This window comes from Desmodus rotundus, chromosome X, assembly GCF_022682495.2.
Source record: "Desmodus rotundus isolate HL8 chromosome X, HLdesRot8A.1, whole genome shotgun sequence".
NCBI lineage: Eukaryota > Metazoa > Chordata > Mammalia > Chiroptera > Phyllostomidae > Desmodus > Desmodus rotundus.
In genome coordinates this window covers 8,806,974-8,827,165 of record NC_071400.1, presented here as the reverse complement: position 1 = coordinate 8,827,165, position 20,192 = coordinate 8,806,974, and the positions used below count along the sequence as shown (strand labels likewise).

General features: G+C 44.1%; 1 protein-coding gene across 2 annotated transcripts in view; it reads right to left on the bottom strand.

Moving 5' to 3' along the window:
- Nucleotides 1-17,025, bottom strand: part of NHSL2 (NHS like 2) — a 68,203-nt gene extending 51,178 nt beyond the window's left edge. The window contains exon 1 of one of the 2 annotated variants that reach the window (XM_045191244.3): nt 16,525-17,025. In XM_045191244.3, the coding sequence (XP_045047179.2) occupies nt 16,525-16,567 (43 nt within the window). In that variant the 5' untranslated portion in view covers nt 16,568-17,025. The remainder of the gene's footprint in view (nt 1-16,524) is intronic. The other variant, XM_045191245.2, reaches the window with a different exon arrangement.
- Nucleotides 17,026-20,192: the final 3,167 nt, after the last annotated feature.

Here is a 20,192-nt window from a genome sequence, read left to right as displayed (position 1 = left end):
CTGCCTGCTAGATCTCTGCTGTCCAATACAGCAGCCACCAGTACATGTGGCTCATGAGCAACTTGAAATTGGCTAGTCTGAATTGAAATGTGCTGTGGGTACAAAATGCACACCAAATTTTAAAGACTTAATATGAAGCAAAAAAATGTTAAACGTCTCATTAATAGCTTTTAGTATTTCTTTTATGTTGAAATATTTTTGATATATTGAATAAAATATATTATTAACATTAATTTCATCACTTTTTTTACTTTTTAAATGTGGCTACTGGAAATCAGGAATACTGGTGTAGAAATTGGCAAATCAGTGAATGAAATAAATAGTCCAAGAAAAACTTATATACATACACACATATGTACATATATATATATACATATATACATGTATGCATGTATATATATAAGGTCATGCAGAATATAATAAAGATGGCATTTCAAAGCAGCAGGGGTGAAATGTGGTTACTACTAGAATATTCAAAATTCCATATGTGGCTCACAAATAAGCGTTACCATAGATAGCTTCTTTTTAAAGACATTGATGTGAGAGAGAAACATCGATCTGTTGCCTCTTGCATGAACCCCAACTGGGGACGGAACCTGCAACCCAGGCATTTGCCCTGACTGCGATTCAAACCAGCAACCTTTTTTTTCCTTCTTTTAGATATATTTATTGATTATGCTATTACAGTTGTCCCATTTCCGCCCCTTCACTCAACTCATCCTGCCTACCCCCTCCCTCCCACATTCCCCCCCTATAGTTCATGTCCATGGGTCATACTTATAAGTTCTTTGGCTTCTACATTTCCTACACTATTCTTACCCTCCCCCTGTCTATTTTCCACCTATCATTTATGCTATTTATTCTCTGTACCTTTCCCCCTCTCTCCCCCTCCCAATCCCCTATTGATAACCCTCCATGTGATCTCCATTTCTGTGGTTCTGTTTCTGTTCTAGTTGTTTGCTTAGTTTGCTTTTGTTTTGGCTTTAGGTGTGGTTGTTAATAACTGTGAGTTTGCTGTCATTTTTACTGTTCCTATTTTTTATCTTCTTTTTCTTAGATAAGTCCCTTTAACATTTCATATAATAAGGGCTTGGTGATGATGAACTCCTTTAACTTGACCTTATCTGAGAAGCACTTTATCTGGCCTTTCATTCTAAATGATAGCTTGGCTGGATACAGTAATCTTGGATGTAGGCCCTTGCCTTACATGACTTGGAATACTTCTTGCCAGCCCCTTCTTGCCTGTAAGGTCTCTTTTGAGAAATCAGCTGAGTCTTATGGGAAGTCCTTTGTAGGTAACTGTCTCCTTTTCTCTTGCTGCTTCTAAGATTCTCTCCTTCTCTTTCATCTTGCGTAATGTAATGATGATGTGCCTTGGTGTGTTCCTCCTTGGGTCCAGCTTCTTTGGGACTCTCTGAGCTTCCTGGACTTCCTGGAAGTCTATTTTTTTTGCCAGACTGGGGAAGTTCTCCTTCATTATTTGTTCAAATAAGTTTTCAATTTTTTGTTCTTCCTCTTCTCCTTCTGGCACCCCTATAATTCGGATGTTGGAACGTTTCAAGATGTCCTGGAGGTTCCTAAGCCTCTCCTCATTTTTCCGAATTCTTGCTTCTTCATTCTTTTCTGGTTGGATGTTTCTTTCTTCCTTCTGGTCCACACCATTGATTTGAGTCCCAGTTTCCTTCGCATCACTATTGGTTCCCTGTACATTTTCCTTTGTTTCTCTTGGCATAGGCTTCATTTTTTCATCTGGTTTTCGAACAGATTCAACCAATTCTGTGAGCATCTTGATAACCAGTGTTTTGAACTGTGCATCCGATAGGTTGGCTATCTCTCCCTCGCTTAGTTGTATTTTTTCTGGAGCTTTGAGGTGTTCTGTCATTTGGGCCATTTTTTTCTTTTTTGTCTTGGCGCATCTGTTACTTTAAGGGGCGGAGCCCTAGGTGTTCACCAGGGCGGGGTAATGCTGGTCGCTGCTCTGTGACGCTGTGCTGTGACGCTGTACGTGGAGGAGGGGCCGAGAGGGAGCAATGGCGCCTGCTCCACTCTCCACCGGATTTCAGTCTTTCACTCCACTACCCACAATCAAATTGGGCCCCTCTGGTGCTGGTTTCCAAGTGGGTGGGCTTGTGCACACTCTAGGCCCCTGTGGGTCTCTCCAATGACCTCTCCTGTGAGGCTGGGAGTCTCCTGCTGCCGCCCCAACCCCCACGGGCGCTTTCAATCAGAGGTTTGAGGCTTTATTTCCACACGCTGGAGCCCTGGGTTACGCGGTCTGCTTCGCTCCCCTCCGTTTGTCCCGGTTTATCTGTGAGCGAGTGTGGGGTCTCGGGGTGCTTCCCGCCGCTCTGCCTGCCCTGTTCTCCGCCACTCTGAGTCCGGCCCTCTCGGTTTATCTGTGCGCGAATGTGGGGTTGCAGGGTCTGCTAGTGGTCAGACTGCTTACCCTTTTCGTCGCCAATCTGGGTCCTGCCACGGCCACGCGAGTCCTCTCCGCCACGGTGCCCATCTCCGCCCCTCCTACCGGTCTGGATGTATGTTTCTTTTTTATCTACTCGGTGTCGGATTTCCTTGCCGTTAGATTTTCTGTCAGTTCTGGTTGTGCGAGGAGGCGCAGTGTGTCTACCTATGCCGCCATCTTGGTTATCCAAACCAGCAACCTTTCACTCTACAGGATGATGGCCAACCAACTGAGCCACACTGGTCAGGGCCCCTTCAGTACTATTTGAAGTTTTAAGAACAAATGTGATATTTTTACAATAGTAAAACTATTACATGTATTTATATTTTACATATGAGAATATAATTTATTACAGTAGCTTATATAATAGTATAAAACATTCATATTTTAGTAACAATTCAGTTTCTATTATTTTCATAGCTTTATTTCTACTTGCAAACACCCCTCTCGCCTTCCTCTTTGTTATTCCTCCATTTCTGCCCTCTTATTCCTTCACCTTCTCTTTCCTCTCACCTTCAAAACCCCCAAGGATCTGTGAATGGAGAGCCATTGCACTTGTCTTGGCTCTGAGCTCAGCTTCAATGTGAGGCTTTGGCATCTCCTGCTATATGTCTTCCCATAGAAGAGGAACGTGCTATGCTGGATTAATGCTCACCTACACATACAATTACTTAAGATGACCATGTCAGCCCTATCCACTGTGGAGACAAAAACCTATCCAGGGAAACACAGCTACCATTTCTCCCTAGCAATTTTACCACATTCATGTTAAGATAAGACAGCTTAGAAAGAGAAAAATATTCACTTAGGAAAATGAGTGTGTTTGAATTTTTTCTTTTCCTAGTTAAGGAATGGGTGGAGGGTAAAAGCAGTGGACTTTGCAGAGAAGGCTTGGCTCCAGTTTGGGAAACAAATTTAATTTGCCATCTGCAGTTAAAAATCACTAAGAAGGTCAAGTGTTTTCAAAAGACAACTATAGAAATTGGAAGAAGGGAAAAGTTCTCCAGCTTCTGGGAAATAGGTATAACAAAAGATTTGTTTGCTTCAGGGCAGATGGGAACCTCTGTCCTTAGAGTTTAATTGAGAGGGAAAAAAGACATGAGTCTCAGCCAATTGTCAAGCAGATAATAGCTTCTGAAGGCTGGGCCAGCAAGGATTGAGAAATTGAAAGCCCTGTTGAATGTGTGGGGGACAAGTGGTGTGGGAAACTACTAATTTTCTTTTAACAGTCATTCTCAATGCAAATGGATAAATTGCTTCAATAAAGAAAGACCTGGAATGTCTACTGGAACTTTTTTTGTTTTTCATGGGGAGACCCACGCAAAAAAAAATAAAGACCTGGCATCAAAATAAGCAGAAAAAGCACAAGACTGGGAGCCAGGAGACAGCTCTGGTCCCAAATTTACAAAACATGACAACAAATAATTGGTATGAGATTCCTTTGAAAACTACAAAGTGTGGTTAACTATTGTTATGGAACTCAATCTTTTCTTTTGCCTTTTCTATCTCCCCCTCCACTTTGAGGCCCTCTTGTCTTCCTTAGTTTCAGAACCAAAAATATGGAGCCAAAGGTCAGAAAGGAATCCAACTTAAAGAACATCTGCACTCATCCCTGAGGATATCACCTAGATTGAAGAACTTTTTCCAACATCCTAAGTTAATGGAAACTAAGCCAGAATGCCATATATTTGGTGTTATGATTTACACAAAAGCAAAACCTTAAGTTCTAGGCTCTTATTTAAGCAAGTCTAGTGAACTAATTTGCAAACTCAAGGACTGGAACTGCACTGCTCACAGGAAAGAGAAGAGGATAAATGCGGCCTCCATACAGTATCCCTCAGCAGCCTCGGGACCCTCTTTGTGGCCCCAGTGGCCCATGTCCTAGGAACACAGTTAGCTAAGATACCTCTTTGCCTCTTCCTCACTCCCAAACATCACTCCATCATCAAGTTCCTTTGCTTTTACCTCCAAAATAGATCCAGAATCTGACAATTTCTCCCTGGCACTGTCAGCACCCCAGTCCAAGATCTCATCGGTGGTAGAAGCCTCTGAAGTGGCTTCTAGTCCCCTTTCCTGCTTCTCACTCTACAGCAGCCAGAGTCAGCTCTTTTAAAAGTATTTTTTATTTATTATGCTATTACAGTTGTCCCCCTTTTCCCCTTTATCCTCCTCTACCCAGTATCCCACCTCCCACCAGCATTCCCCCCACCTTAGATCATGTCCATGGGTCATAAGTTCTTTGGATTCTCCATTTCCCATATTATTCTTACCATCCCCCCTGTATATTTTATACCTACCATTTAGGCTTCTTAGTCCCTGTACCTTTTCCCCATTCTCCCCCTCCCCTTCCCTGCTGATAACCCTCCATGTGATCTCCATTTCTGTGATTCTGTTCCTGTTCTAGTTGTTTGCTTAGTTTGTTTTTGCTTTTTTAAAGATTCAGTTGTTGATAGTTGGCAGCTTTTTAAAAAAGCAACTCTCCACCTGGGGTGGGGTGGAGGGATGGGGAGAAAAGGCATACAACTGTAATTGAATAATAATAAAAAAAATAAAAATAAAAATAAAATAAAAATAAAAAAAATAAAAAAGCAACTCTCTGCTATCTGTCCACTGCATGGACCTTGGATGGGTGAGGCTTTGGCTAATGTCTGCCACGCTCCACGCCCTGCCCCCACTCCTGACCCCGGGTTGAAAGCTCCATGCTAGCTGAGACTGTCTTGCTCACCTCTATATCCCCAGGACTGGCCTCAGGCTTGGCATGTAGTGCACAGTTATTTGTTGAATGAAGGAGTGAATTTTAACAACTAACATTCGTACAAACTGTAAAAGTAAACATCTTTTTTGATGTTCCAAATAACCCTGTGGCATAGGTATCATTGTTCTCATATTACAGGTGAGAAAGGTGAGGGTCCGAGCATTGTCGAAGTTGACAGAGTTAATGTATAGCATATTGAAACTTATGTCTGTGGGAATCAAAACCTATGCTTTTGTGGCCACACAGCCCTGGAGAGCTATTCCCAGCTGTGGAGAGGCACCCCATGCAGAGAGGCTTAGGTGTTTCTTGGCTGTATAAGGGACCACTTTGTTCAGACCTTTGGGGCCTAGGGGCAAGCCATGTGGGAATTCCCTGCTAAGCAGTGAGAGCAGGGTGAATTCTAAATCAGCCTTTTCTGGATGACTTAGAGAGCTACTATAACTACAGTGACCTTACTTTCTAAATCTGAAATCAGGATTCTTGGTGTGACAAACAGAACCAAATACTTGCAACTGGGACTTTTCTGGAAAATGCAGTGCACACAGTTGCTATACACATAATACATGGCTGCTACAATAATGGGCACTTCTCAGCTAATTCTGATGCAGCCACTTAGTCCATCACATCTCAAGAGGATTCATTAAAAGAAAACAACAACCCTGTTTTCTGAGTCTCAGGTTTCTATACATAAAATTCTTCCCCATCCACTATTTGGGTTTGTTTATAATTATTTCCCTACTTTCTTTTATCTTTTCTATTAATCAGTTTCTCCTTGATCTGCCTCAAAGAGATTCTAGGTCCTGCTTGCTGGTGGATACTGTGAATGGTTGAAGGAAACAATAAGCAAAAGTGCTTGGGGACCATGGCAACAGAGGCCATGGCAACGGGCCAAGCACTGAAAAGACCACCCTTTCTACCACTCCTAGTTTCAGTTTTAGACCTTGTGCTGCTGATAAGGCCTGGTAGCCCCATTGTGTCACCTAATCAGGGCAATGCTGCTTGTAGGAGACATTGCTGCAAAATTTCAGTTCCAGAAAGAGCTTTGGGATGCTGTTGCTTCGATGCTCCAGTGTTGCAATGGCAGCCTCATGGTAAAGGCTGTTGCCAAATCCAGGAGTGGATCTAAGATTTGCCTCAAGCACTCATCACACTCCATTGGAGTGTACCCAGAGCCCCTAGATGGGCAGGCAGGGGGTGAAAATAGCAAAAAATTGGTGGCCATCTGCTTGGGCCTGGAAGTGAAGAATCTTAAAGTTACTACCCAAGCAATCCACTCCAAGATTTTATACTGGAGTCTGACAGACAACGGGGTTCTCAGTGAATTGGAGTTGAAGTCTCGTCTCATAGATGTTATTGGTCTCTCTGATGTACTGGGTTCCCCTAAACCAGAGGGTGGGCTCTGCAGCCTCAGTTTCCTTATCTGTAACAAAGGAGCAGCAGGAATCTCTGTCCTGCTTTTCTTTTCTTCTTTTTAGATGATGAACTGTTTTGAGCATACAGAAAAGAAGTGGGAACAAACAAATTTCCCCATATTTGTCCCAGAACTTTTTCTGAAATAAAATTTTACAGGTTCAGTTGAAGCCCCTGGGGTACCTCCCCAATCCCAGTCTTCTGCCCCACAGAGGTAGCCATTCTGCTGAATTCTGTGATTCACATGCATGTTTTAAAATGTACTATGCCCATGCTAAACAACATGCAATACACAGTATTGTTTTGCATGTTCTTAAACTTTGTATAAAGTTTATCAAACTGTAACTATCTTTCTGCAATATACTTTATTTGCTCAACATTAGGTTTGTGAGAAATATTCACATTGATGCAGGTAGCTCTGGTTCAGACATTTTCATGCTGTGTAGTATTCCATTCTTTAAATCTACAATTATTTTATTTATCTATTCTCCTGTTGTTTCTCTTATTATATCTATGTTCCTGTTGTTCTGGGATGGCTCAGAAGCCAGGAGATGCCCAGGGAGACAGCAGTAAGCAGAAGCCATAGGGAGTGGGCAAAACAAGGCTGTGGGGAGCAGCAGGAGAGGCTGGGACAGAGGGAAGCTGAGTGGTAGAATTAAGTGACACACTTTGCTGGTCTTGCCCAGCACTCAATTGTGAAGAGTAGGGGCTGCCAGAGATGGCTTCCTCTCCTTCACTTATTCATGAATGCTGACACTCATGACCTGTCACCTAAGGAAACTGAAGCACGCCTTTGTTCTTACAACCTAAAAGAAGCCAACCAACTTGCAGTCTGTGGGAAGGAGCCCAGACCCCACAAGAGCTGTGCTTCACAAAGCCTGGTCCTACATTTCTGAACCTGGGTTTTGATTCTGGCTTCTTGGGGTATGTGTGTGTGTATGGACAGTGAATGTATGCTATCCAGCCTTCCTTGTCCTGGCTGGTGATGCACAGAAGGTCTAGAGGAGGTCCTGCTTGAAGCTAGAAGAGGTTGACAAGAACCAAAAAATCTCCTTTGGCAGTGAAGGAGCTATGCCACATGGATTTGTGGATCATGGGTAATTCCTGGGTGCCACTGGATACCTAAGGTCTTAGGGACACAGTGTTTGTGGGTTACATCCACCACTGGGCTGTTATGAGAGCCTCAACCATACACATGGGCAACAACTAGGCAATCTCTGCCTTCCCTGACTACACTCCCACCTCACCACCTCTGAAACACAGCAAGGAGTTACAAGAGACCAACATGGCTGGCACTGAGGGCAATGAGACTTAAAAGTTTTCCAAATCTCTAACCAGGCTAGACTCCAGAGACTTCTGCGAGCCAGTTAGGGAAGTGTGGGCTAGATCGGGAGTCATTTCAATTCTGTGTATGGGAGGAACACAATGGAAGGCATGTTTTGAAAGATCAGTGTGCAGTGATGTGCAGTGATGTGCAGCATGGACTGAAGTGGGCCTGACAAATGGCCTGGGACTACCACTTGCTGGATGCCACACAGCAGATGCCACCAAGATGTTAATGCCACATGAGAGTTGGCCGTGAAACTAAGTTAAGATTCCTTCACAGAGTTCCACATAGGGATTGTGGTTTGTCATGTATTATTTGAGATGTTATGAAAAATTATCTAAAATTTGACAAGGCAAAAAAGATTACTTCATGTCTTTTCAGGAACATATGAGAGCATCACCCATGTGGTTGCTTGACTATTCACTACTGGTTAAGGCCCACTATAAAGTTAAAAGTAAACTTGTGGAAAATTGGTAAGTTGCAAATTATTTTTGTCTGGTAGAAATAAAAATTGTATCTGTACAATAGGAAAAATAGCACCCAAAGTTGCAGTTTTATTATCCTATAGAACTATCCAGTTTTGTATCCAACTTTTTAAAGAGATTATTTATTTATTTATTTTTAGAGAGAAGGGGAGGAAGGGAGAAAGAGAGGGAGAGAAACATCCATGTGTGGTTGATCCTCACATGCCCCACAATGGGGACCTGGCCCACAACCAGGTATGTGCCCCAACTGGGAATCCAATTGGCGACCCTTTGCTTCATAGGCCCATGCTCAATCCACTGAGCTACACCAGCCTGGGCATGTAGCCAACTTTTAAAAATTCTTATTGCATGATTATTCAGAAATTGTATTTTTGATTTCTTCCTGGCTCTTGTTTATAGTTTCTATTTCCTTTCTCATACTGTTGTAGTTCTCACTCAGTTCCTTGTAGTTGTCTGTGAGTTCCTTGAGCATCATTATAACCATTCTTTTGAATTCTATATCTAATAGTTTGCTTGCCTCCATTTCAAAATCTTTCATATCTTTTGGTATCTCTCTTTTTATTTTTTTAGTATTTTTATTGTGGTAAAATATATATAACATAAAATTTGTCACTTTAATCATTTTAAGTACACAATTCATCGGCATTAATTTTGTTCACAGTGTTGTACAACCATCTCCACTATTCATTTCCAAAATTTTTCATCACTCAAAACAAACATTAAACAGTAATTTCCCATTCCCCCCTCTTCCTAACCCCTGATAACTTCCAGTCTACTTTCTCTCCTATGAATTTACTTACTCTAGATATTTCATGAAAGTGAAATCATGCACAATTTGTTCTTTTGTGACTGGCTTCTTTCACTTAACATAATGTTTTCATCCATGTTGTAGCATAAATTAGAAATTCACTCTCTATAACTGAACAATATTACCTTGCATGGATACACCATATTTTGTTTACTGATTCATCTGTTGATGGACATTTGTGTTGTTTCAACCTTTTCTCTATTGTGAATAGTGCTGCTACGAACATTTGTGTTCAAGTATCTGTCCAAGTACCTGTTTTCACTTCTTTTGGGTCTATGCCCAAAAGTGGAATTGCCGGATCATATGTAACTCTATGTTTAACTTTTTGAGGAACTGCCAGACCTTCATATGTTTTTTAAAGCCAGCTCTACTACAATGCTGGTTCACTCATCAATGAGTTAAATAAATCTTTGCTATGTGATTACTATATATTTCACTGAGAGTCATGATTTTAACTCTGTGAAAATGATACTTTGATAAGGATGATTCTTTTACCTTGCTAATCTTTAAAGCATAAAGTTGACCCCTGCTGGCCCCCATTGCCTATTGCAAGCTCCCTACAAGGAAGTCAAGGAAATAAATAGAAATGAGGGGTCCCTTGCTTAAACTCATGAGGCTAGCATTGTATTTTGGTACTTATAAAGTGAGAGGAAATTTTAATTGTGGTCCTATGATGGTGATGCCAAATGAAGTCAGGCAGGACTACTCATGGACACAGAATGTATATGTCTTTATTTTTTCTGGGAGCATAAGACTTTTCTGCTCTGGAATGTCAAGCAACTGCTGATTTTCTACAGCGTGACAGCTTCTGCTGGGAAAACTCTAGATTTCTCTAGGTTACTTTAAGCAACCTCTGGGACCACACAAACTACAATCAAACCCATTGGAAGAGATACTAGAATTCTTTTTGTACAGCCTCAAAATTTGTTTTCAGCCCTGGGTGGTGTAGCTCAGTAGATTGAGCACTAGCCTGCAAACCAAAGGGTCACTGGTTCAATTCGCAGTCAGGGCACACGCCTGGGTTGTGGGCCAGGTCCCCAGTAGGGAACGCATGAGAAGCACCCATACATTGATGTTTCTCTCCCTCTTTCTCCCTCCCTTCCACTCTACCTAAAAATAAATTAAAAGTCTTTTTTAAAAATTGTTTCCATTGGCATTTGACAGGAAATCTTTTAGGCAGGAAACGAAAAGAAGAAAGAGACTTGGCCTGAAGTTTGAGGAGGGTGGGCACACAGGTGGGCAGAGGGCACAGCCTAGGGGTGGTGGGGAGGGAACAAGGAGCAGGTGCCCTGCCCACAACCCAGCTCCACAAGGAGGATTTTTAGTTGCCTCTAAGTAGCCTTTTATTCATACTATACAACCCTCCAAAAAAAATCTCTACTAGAGTATTAATCACACATAAAATTAGAAGTATTCTTGGTTTCATACATTTTTAGTGTTTCAAACCAAGAAAGTTTTGCCTTTTTGAGTGTGGCTGAAATTTTAAAAAACAAAAAATATATTTTCCCCCTCACAGCTCAAAAGGAACTAACAGGATTTTGATCACAATTTTCTCACATTTGAGACAAAGCTATGAAAGAACAGATGAGTGTAATGGAAGAATTTCACAGGTGGTTAAGAATGTGTAGGAAAAAAACAGAATAAAAAAGAATGTCACTGTTATAAATATAATCAGAATATATCTATTTCTGAAAGCATACTAGACAGGTTAAAAAATAAAACCTACTTTCTTCTAAAACTCTTATGTTTCTCTCTCACAGGGCTGTGACAAGATGAAATATATGTAACAAGCACTTCGCAAACTGCAAAGAACTGCTCTGAGAGGGCTGGGTGGTAGAGGGAGAGAGCATGGGCTATGAAGCCCAATCTTGCTTGGGGATGGCCTGGCTTGGGGACCTCCCCAGCAGTGAAGGCAAAAGAAAATCCTGGCAAGTTGACCAATGTGGCTCAATGGGTTGGACATCATTTCACAAAGAGAAAGGTTGACGGTTCGATTCCTGTTCAGGGTACATGCCTGGGTTGCAGGTTCGGTCCTGGTCAGGGCTTAAGCTAGAGGCAACCGATCAGTGTTTCTCACATTGATGTTTTTCTCCCTCTCTTTCTCCCTCCCTTCCCTTCTCTCTAAAAATAAATAAATAGCCCTGTCTGGTGTGGTTCAGTGGATTGAGTGCTGGCCTGCGAACCAAAGGGTTACTGGTTCGATTCCCAGTCAGGGCACATGCCTGGGTTGCAGACCAGGTCACCAGTAGGGGGCATGTGAGAGGCAACCACACATCAATGTTTCTCTCTCTTTCTTTCTCTCTCCATTCCCCTCTGTAAAAATAAATAAAATCTCAAAAAAAAGAAAAGAAAATCCTGAGGCCTCAGCTTTCACATACGTAGAGTGAGCACAGTATTTCGTGCCTTCCACGGTTGTTGATAAGGCCTCCATGAAGAGCAAGAACAAACTGCTGTGGAAGCATGGTCTTTGTTACACATTGACGCCCTTACCACATTGTTCTGGAATAGTCTCTTTACAATTAGTAAATAGTCACCTCAATTTTACCAGAAGTTCCTTGGGACTTGTTTGCCTCTGCATTGCCCTTGCCTCTAAGCACAGTGCTTAGAACATCATGCTCAGCCATTCATTCTTTTAACAAACATTTATTATGCCTTCCAGCCAACAACTCTTTATTTTTTAAGATTCTATTTATTTATTTATCTATTTATTTATTTTTACAGAGAAGGGAAGGGATGGAGAAAGAGAGGGAGAGAAACATCAATGTGAGAGAGAAATATTGCTTGGTTGCCTCTCATATGTGTCCCGACCAGGAACTGAACCCGAAACCCAGGCATGTGCCTCAACCAAGAATCGAACTGGCAAGCTTTTGCTTTGTAGGATGATTCACAACCCACTGAGCCATACTAGCCAAGGCCCAGCCAACAACTTTTCACAGCCATATTCTGCCCTCCAAATCTCCCTGCCTCTCCAGCATTTAAGCCCCAGGGTGGTCTGATGAGGACCCTGTAGTGGACACAGTGATACACTCTCTGGTCTTCTGAGGACTGAGTGCTGCTGGCGGACAGTCCTCTTTGGGGATTGTCCAGCCACCTCCTCAGAAGACACTGCCTTACCCAAGGCCATGCACATTCCCTGGGGGCAGTTTGCATCTAGTGACTTGTCCATATGGGGTATAAATGTCTGGTCTCATCATAACTCAGAACAACTGTGAAGGGCCAGCCTAGCTCCAGAGCTCTTCAAGGGTCAGTTGAGGTAAGCATTAAGATAGTGTCCGAGCCCAGCTTCTCCCTCAAACAGTCCTGCCTACTTCCCTTAGACCTCAGCTGTTGATCCCAAAGGCACCTCAATCAACTTGGCACATGCAACCTGCAACAGCTCCTCCAGTGGCAATCCCCAGGCTGGCTTTGTGGCCTGTGTAGGCTCTGCCTCAGCATCAGGGAAGCCTCTATTCCAAATGATCCCAGGAACTGGGACAGTCCCCAAGGCCCAGTCACCATGCCACTGTGCACAGGCATCACTCACAGTTACATTTCTCTCTCTCTCTCTCTCTCTCTTCTTATCAAGTGCATTTGGAACCAATAGTGTGAAACATATAGGCCTAAAAGCAAGTAATTATAGCAATGGGAAACACAATACAATAGAGAAAAAATGAACTTCATGCTTAGCTGGAGGAAAGCTTCCTAGAGGAGGAGCCCTTTAAACTGAGTCTTAAAGGATGAGTTGGGGTTTGATGTGTGGACAAGGGATGCGGAGAAACATTGCACACAGAGGGTACAGCATACTCAAAAGCTGTCAGGCCTAAAAGGGGTCAGGGTGTGGGAAAAAGGGGAGGAAGGCACAGTGAAGCTTGGGACACTAGTAGGGGCAGATCTTGCAGAGCCTTATAGGCCACTTTGAGGAACTTGATGCTGAACCAAAACTATGTTCCAGTGTTGCCTAAGCTTCAGCCATTTAGGTACCACTTTGATGAGTTTTGCCCTATTTGGGCCCCACTGGTTCTATTTACTATTCACTTTTTCTTGAAATGAAATTTTTTTCTTACATAAATTTATAGTAATATAAAATTTATATGGCAACAAAAACCAAAGCAAAAGGAGTATCATTTGCCAGAAATAGAAAGTAATTGTAAAAATAAATACAATGGAAACAGAACAAAGTAATTAAATTCTATGTAGATATCTCTGTCTGTCAATGTCTTTGAGCCTGAAGCCTGCTCTAGCTCTGTTCCAAAAGATTAGCAAACATTACAGAGGTTGAAGAATAGCACCATGCTGAGACTTTCTCCTTGATGTAATCAAAAAGCTGGAAGGAAAAGGAGGCGAGAATCATTTTCTCACCATGTAATTCAATGTTCTTTAAAGCTGCACCATGTACCATTAGGATCACCTTGGAGTTCCCCTCCCTACCACCCCGCTGACTGTGAAAGCAGCTCGTAAACAATAAAGTGCCCTACAAATGTGCTTGTTATTACCACTGTATTGTTTGGTCCATTGGCTCAGGGGCAGTCACTTCCACATAGCTGTCCCTTCTTTGGCTCAGCAAGAGTTTCCAAACCAGTGCCTGTGTCGATCATCATGCCCTACATTGTGTGGGAGAAAGCAGTAAGGGTGGGCTGGGGGGTGGCAGAACGGTGGGAATCCCAGGTTATTAAAACTGGGAGGGCCTTCACAGAGTATCCTATCTTCCCAATTTACAGCTAGGAAAACTGGGACCGTAGGGGGGAAATGATTTGTCCAAGGCCATGGAGGGTGTTAGCATTACCGGTCCAGGTGACAGAGGAAAAAAATAGTGTAACTTATTGTTTGAGGCTACTGGTTCCAGTAGTTGCCATCTGTGAGACAGAAGAGAATAGAATGTGGGAGCAGAGGTGGGGAGAAGTGAGTCCATCAGGATTGAGAGCACAGGGGCACTGTCCAAAAATCAACCTTCTCGGCTGGGCTCCTCAGCTAGGTGCACAGGTTGAGGTGGGCCTGGAGCCTCGGTGGTGGGAAGTGAGGAAAGAGCCTTCAAGGGGCTGAAGGGTTTGAAAAAGATACCCAAAGAAGTGAGGTTAGCCAACTCAACAGAACTGATCCAAAGGGCAGTACCAACTCAGCCAGGACATCCTGGGACTGTGCAAATCTCCTGGGTGTGAGATTTGCCACACCTGGGTTCAATCCTGGTTCTCTCACTTTATAACTGTGCATGCCTCTGGGTAAGTCACTGAACTGTTCTGAGCCCCAGTCTCCTCACTGGAGTATGACGTGGATAATAATAGTACCCACCTCATGGAATTGTTGTGAAGATCACAAGAGGCAGTATATGCAAAGTTTCACATACAAGGCTTTTTACCGTACTTAGTGTTACTTCCTCCCACCCACTAGACCTCTGCCAATGCATTTTCTTCTCTCCTACCCACCTTCACCGCCAGCCCAGATTCACAGCCAGCAACTCCCAGCCCTGAGCTCTGTCCTATACTTGGGCTCACCCGGCTGTCCCACTTATTTGGCTATGGGGCTCATAAGGAGGCTTTCAAGTATTTGCAGATAAGAAAGCTTGAGGGGGCATGTTACAGGGGGTTGTACAGGAACTTCCTTCACCTAGAGACAGAGGGCAGGCCAAGCAGCTGGCACCATCCCGCTGGAGAGAGAGGCCAGCTTTGGCCTGGGAGAGAACAAAGAAAAGGCTCTGGTCTCCTGTGGCGTTAGAAGGCAGTGCCTGAAGCAAGTCCCTTCATTAAAAGCTAGTAGGCAGAAGGTTAAATATAGCCCTTTCCAGTTGTCTAGGACATATATTTGTGAAATGTCAAAGCTGTGTTAGAGTGAGAGAAAATCTTGTCTGTGCTCTGTCTTTATAGAGTAAGAAGGACGTGATAAAGGAAAGAAAGAAACCTGGACTTTCACCATTGAGTAGTAGGCAGCCATTGGAGGATTTTGAGCTGCAAGATCTGATTTTTAAAGTCTTGCTTTGGCTGAAGAGTACAGAATAGACTCAAGAGGGGCCAGAGTGGGAGCAGGGAGCCCAATCAGAGAAATTGATGGGGGTACCAGGCCAGGGTGCTAGCTGTGGAGGTGGAAGGAGGAAATTGACTGCAAGGTGGGCCAGGCCTGCCTCCCAGGTGAAGGAGGCACCTCCTCCTTCTCTTGCCCTGGTCTTTTGAAGGGCTTGCTTTATTACTGTAAAAAAAAAAAGGCAACCTGCCCAAAGACAGCCAGACCCCTCACTCCCTTTCAAGGCACCACTTGGCAAGTCTCGTAGGAAGTTTCTCCTTGTCCATAGGCCCCAGTTCTGCTGCCTGAGCCCCCTTCAGACTCCATCTACTCCCTTCATCCCGTGACAGCCCCTCTAAGACCGGAAGACCAAAGACCACATTCCTCTGATTCTTCTCCATGCCAAACAGCACGTGGTCCTCACAGTATTTAATTCTCAGTTCCATCACTCTGGTTTTCAACTACTAAGCTCATAAACTCCTTTTGAGCCTACTCCTGATGCAATGGATCAACCAGAACTCAGAGACACAGCATGGATTCATGGTCTGTCTTACTAGCTACCTCTGCAGCCTTAATTGTAGCTTCCAGTAATTTTCTGGGGCATGCAACTGCAGTGCCCTCCCACCATCCCTGCTATCGTCTTCACATGAGCCAGAGAGGGGCCCTGGTATGGTTAGGGACCCTAAACTTGATTCTACCCTACTCTCAGCAGGTCTGGCTTGAACTTCAATTATAAGGCACTTGGTCCCTTGATAAAAACCTGTGCGGGCAGATGACCAGTGATAGGCACCTCTTTCCTGCTCCTCCCTGCCTCCATGCTTCAGTATTGCAAAAACAAAAACAAAACCTGAAATCCCCAGCATTTTAGCAGGAGTCCAGGAGGTGGGTAAACACTAAGATTGGCAGACAGTATTTTCCACTATCCACAGGACAAGACCTCAGAAGGCATGATAAGTCAATTTATGGAAAATAAGAGATACACTATTTCTTACACACACACACACACACACTCCCTCATTCACTTTTATCATCCCTAGAATCCCAGCTTATCAGGGTTGGGGTGTGATCACATCCACACATTCCTCCCCCAGAGCCACCCAATTTTGAATTCCTTTGATAGCTTCTGCCAAGTAGCCAGCCTGCCCCACTTTGCATACCTCTAGTACTAGGGTACCCATTCCCTCCCAAAGCGGCCCAAGCTGCCTCAGGAAAACTCTGAGGGCAGAAAGCACATCCTCCTCCTCAACAGTCCCCAATTCCTTCCCTTCTCTCTGCTGAGCAAGCAACCCTCCTGCCCTGAAGACTCACCTCCCAGGCTCCAGAAGAGGGTCATAGACTCAGCTCTTTCCATCCTCGTGGTGTGGATGGCCAAGACTCCACATTCAGCAAATTTTCATGCAAGAGAGAATCATGTGGTGGGCCCACACTGGGGGCAGGGAGCTGATGGGCTCCACGTTGTTCTGAACCCCTTCCCCAGGCTCCTCAGTGGATGCCCAGGCACTCTTCCTAATGCCTGTTTCCCAGTGTTCTGTCTGGGTCAGTTTGGCCCCATCCGTTACATGCTCCGTTGCCCCGCAAAGTTGTTCCTGGGCTGCTCAGGCAAAGTGAGGCAGGATTCAAAAAGTGAGTTTCCTCTCTCTCCTTTCACACTGGTCTCCGCCCCCACTGCCTGCCTGCAGCTGCACAGGCCCAGTGGGTCCCATCACAGCAGACCAGTGAGGGGAGCTATCTGAGTTGGTCTGGTCTCTCTCTGGGTAATGTTCTCAGCCAAAGGCCCAAGTCAGACCCCACAGAGGGCTGACCTCCCGCCCTATTGCTGTCCTGCAGCAACGGGAAATGAGCAGGAACTGGCTGTCTGAGTCAGCTCCCCTGGTCTATTGTCACTGTGTGGGCCCCTTCCTTCCCAGAGGAGAGACGTGTACAGAGATAGGCCTTGTTTTTTGCAAGTCTCTCTTGCATACATACACTTTCTCTCTTGGAAATGGCCTGGAATGAGTTGGTGCACTATGGCTGGATGCAATTCAGTTCAGTTTCCCCAACTCCTAGCAAGTGCTTACTGTGGCAGAGGTTGTGCCTACAGCACACAGAAGTCATTTCCCAGCATCCTCACCACAGATGGAGGAGCTAACAATGACAGTAAAAAGGGAGGAAACTGAGGCTTGGAAAGGGAAACAGCTTCCCAAGGTCCAACACCACAAGAATAGTGAGATTCGGAGCCCAGCCTGGCTTGCCTGCCCACCCTCCTCACTGCTTCTCCTGCCTTCACCCACCAGCATATCACAGATTTTAGGAAAGCTGATTTCCTAGGGCACAAAGCATTAGAGAATTGCTGGCTTTAAAACATTTATAACATACCTTGTTCAAATTCGTTTCTGTGTGTTTAGAAGGTCAAGGGCCCAGGAAACAAGTCACATGAACCAGAAGCTCCTTACAAAGGGACTCCATGACCATACTGGCAAAATGAGTGCCGCCAGAAGGGCTGTGCCTTGTCCCAGTGACCATCTTCTAACTGGAAGAGAGGCATGGCAGGTTCTTGCTGACACAGTAAAAAGAACTCTACTGAAGCTTTATTCTCTTTCCCATTCACTTCCCCCCACAGAGGTGCTGAGAGACAGGGAAGCAGCTTGAGGGAAGGAGTTGGGAGCCTCCCCTGGAGGAGCCACCCTCTTGCCTCGAGGGTTCTGCATGCCTCCAGTACAGACCAGACTCAACTCTTTGAGGGCAGGGCAGGGTTGTGGGTCTCTGAAAGCCCCACCTTCATAACAGACTTGTATGGCTTGGTAGAAAAAGCCTTCTAAAAAGACTGAGGTGAAATTTCCAAACAAGGAGATTGTGTGGTGGTGTGAGAGGGGTGGTTTCTAAGAGCAGTGGCCAGCTGACATCATCAACTGCATTCAAGACTTTAAGTAGGCTGAGGCCCAAACAGTGTATATTCTCTGTGGCAATACCGAGAGGTTAACCTTAGCTAGGTCGGCTTCCCAGACCAGACCTGCTTTCCAGAAGCCAGACGACAGCAGGTTAAGAAGGGAAATGGGAGGGGACTGGAGACACCTCTCAGGAAATCTGGCTGTGGTTCCAGAGGAAAGAGATAAGAGCCTTGGCTGGAGGGAGAGGCAGAGCTGTGACTAGGAGTTCACTGTTGTCAGGATGGGGCTGATGCTATATGTTTTTAAGTCGAGGAGCTGCTGCTCAGGGTACCTTCCACACTCCCTGCTGGCTGGATTTCATCTCAGACCAATTAAACCAGAATTTCTCAGAAGCGGGGTCCAGACATTGACAGTGTTTTACATCTCCCCAGATTGAGAACCATGACATTAATTCTTGTTAGAGACTGAATTCCAGTCTCAGCCCAGCTGGTAGATAGAGGGCAAAGGTGGCCTAACTGTCCTAGCTACCTCACGTTCACAGGTCAGCACAATGGCAAAGACAGAATTAGGGGCCCTAGTGTCAGTCTCACCTGTGTGCTCATGGGCAAGTGGCTTAAAGTCTCTGAGGCTCAGGTTCTAAACTATAGATTAATCACATAATTTATAGTTTCTAATTTATATATGAGTTTTAGTAGATAATAAAAGTACCTATACCATAAAGTCATTGTATGGACCAAACGAGTAAATAATATCTGCAAAGTGCTCAGAGTGCTGCCTGGCTTGATATAAGCATAGCTGGGACTGGCATCTTCTAGTGGCCCTTCTACTGGACCTCCGGCTAACGTTCAGGAGGACTTCCCTTCAGAACTGCTGGTGGTGGTCCTAACAACTGCTGGTGAGGGTGTGGAGAAAAGGGAACCCTCGTGCACTGTTGGTGAGACTGCAGATTGGTGCAGCCACTGTGAAAACAGTGTAGAGTTTCCTTAAAAAATTAAAAATGGAACTGCCTTATGACCCAGCATATCCACTTACAGGTATTTATCAAAAGAAATCTAAAACACTAGTTCAAAAAGATATATATATACCCTTATGTTCACTGCAGCATTATTTACAATAGCTAAGTTTTAGAAGCCACCTAAGTGCCCATCAGTAGATTGGTGGATAAAACAACTATGGAACATTTACACAATGAAATACTACTTGGTCATTAAAAGAAGGAAATCTGACCTTTTGCAACAGCATGGATGGATCTGGAGAACATTATGCTAAGTGAAATAAGTCAGTCAGAGAAAGACAAATACCATATGATTTCACTCATATGTGGAATCTAAAGAACAAAATAAACAAATAAACAAAATGGAAATAGATTCATAGATACAGAGAATATACTGGTCATTGCCACATTGGAGGGGGTTGGGGGGATGGGTGAAAAAGGTCAAGGAATTAAGAAGTACAAATTGGTAGTTTTAGAATAGTCACAGGGATGTAAAGTATAGCACAGGGAATATAGTCACTAATATTGTAATAATTGTACGGTACCAGCTGTGTAGTAGACTTATTGTGGGGCTCACTTTGTAAGTTATATAAATGTCTAACCACTATGCTATACATCTGAAACAGAGAAAGAGAAGGAGAGAAACATCAATGTGAGAGAAACATCAACTGGTTGCCTCTTGCACATGCTCTAACTGGGGACTAAAACCACAACCCAGGCAATCAAACTGGCGACCTTTTAGTCTGGGGGACCATATGCAACCAACTGAGCCACACCAGTCAGGGCAATGTACACACTTTAATCAGGGTCTAAGAATTTACCTTAAGAAAATAACCAGAGGTAGGTAAAATGGGCTATATTTAAAAAAAAAAAAAAACATTGTTGGTCCTGCTATTGACTCGGTCTCCCATCAGCCATCAACCCTGGCCTGACAGGCCTGAGTCTATCATCACCTCAAAAGCCACTTCTCACCTTGGTCTCTCTGGGCTGAAGTTGTCTGCTGTTGCTGTGATAAAAACTGCCATTGTGTATGTCCAGAGCTACGTTGCTTGGGATGGAAAGACTAGAATTAGAGTCTCAGCTAAACCCTGACCTGTGTGGTTCAGTGGGTTGGG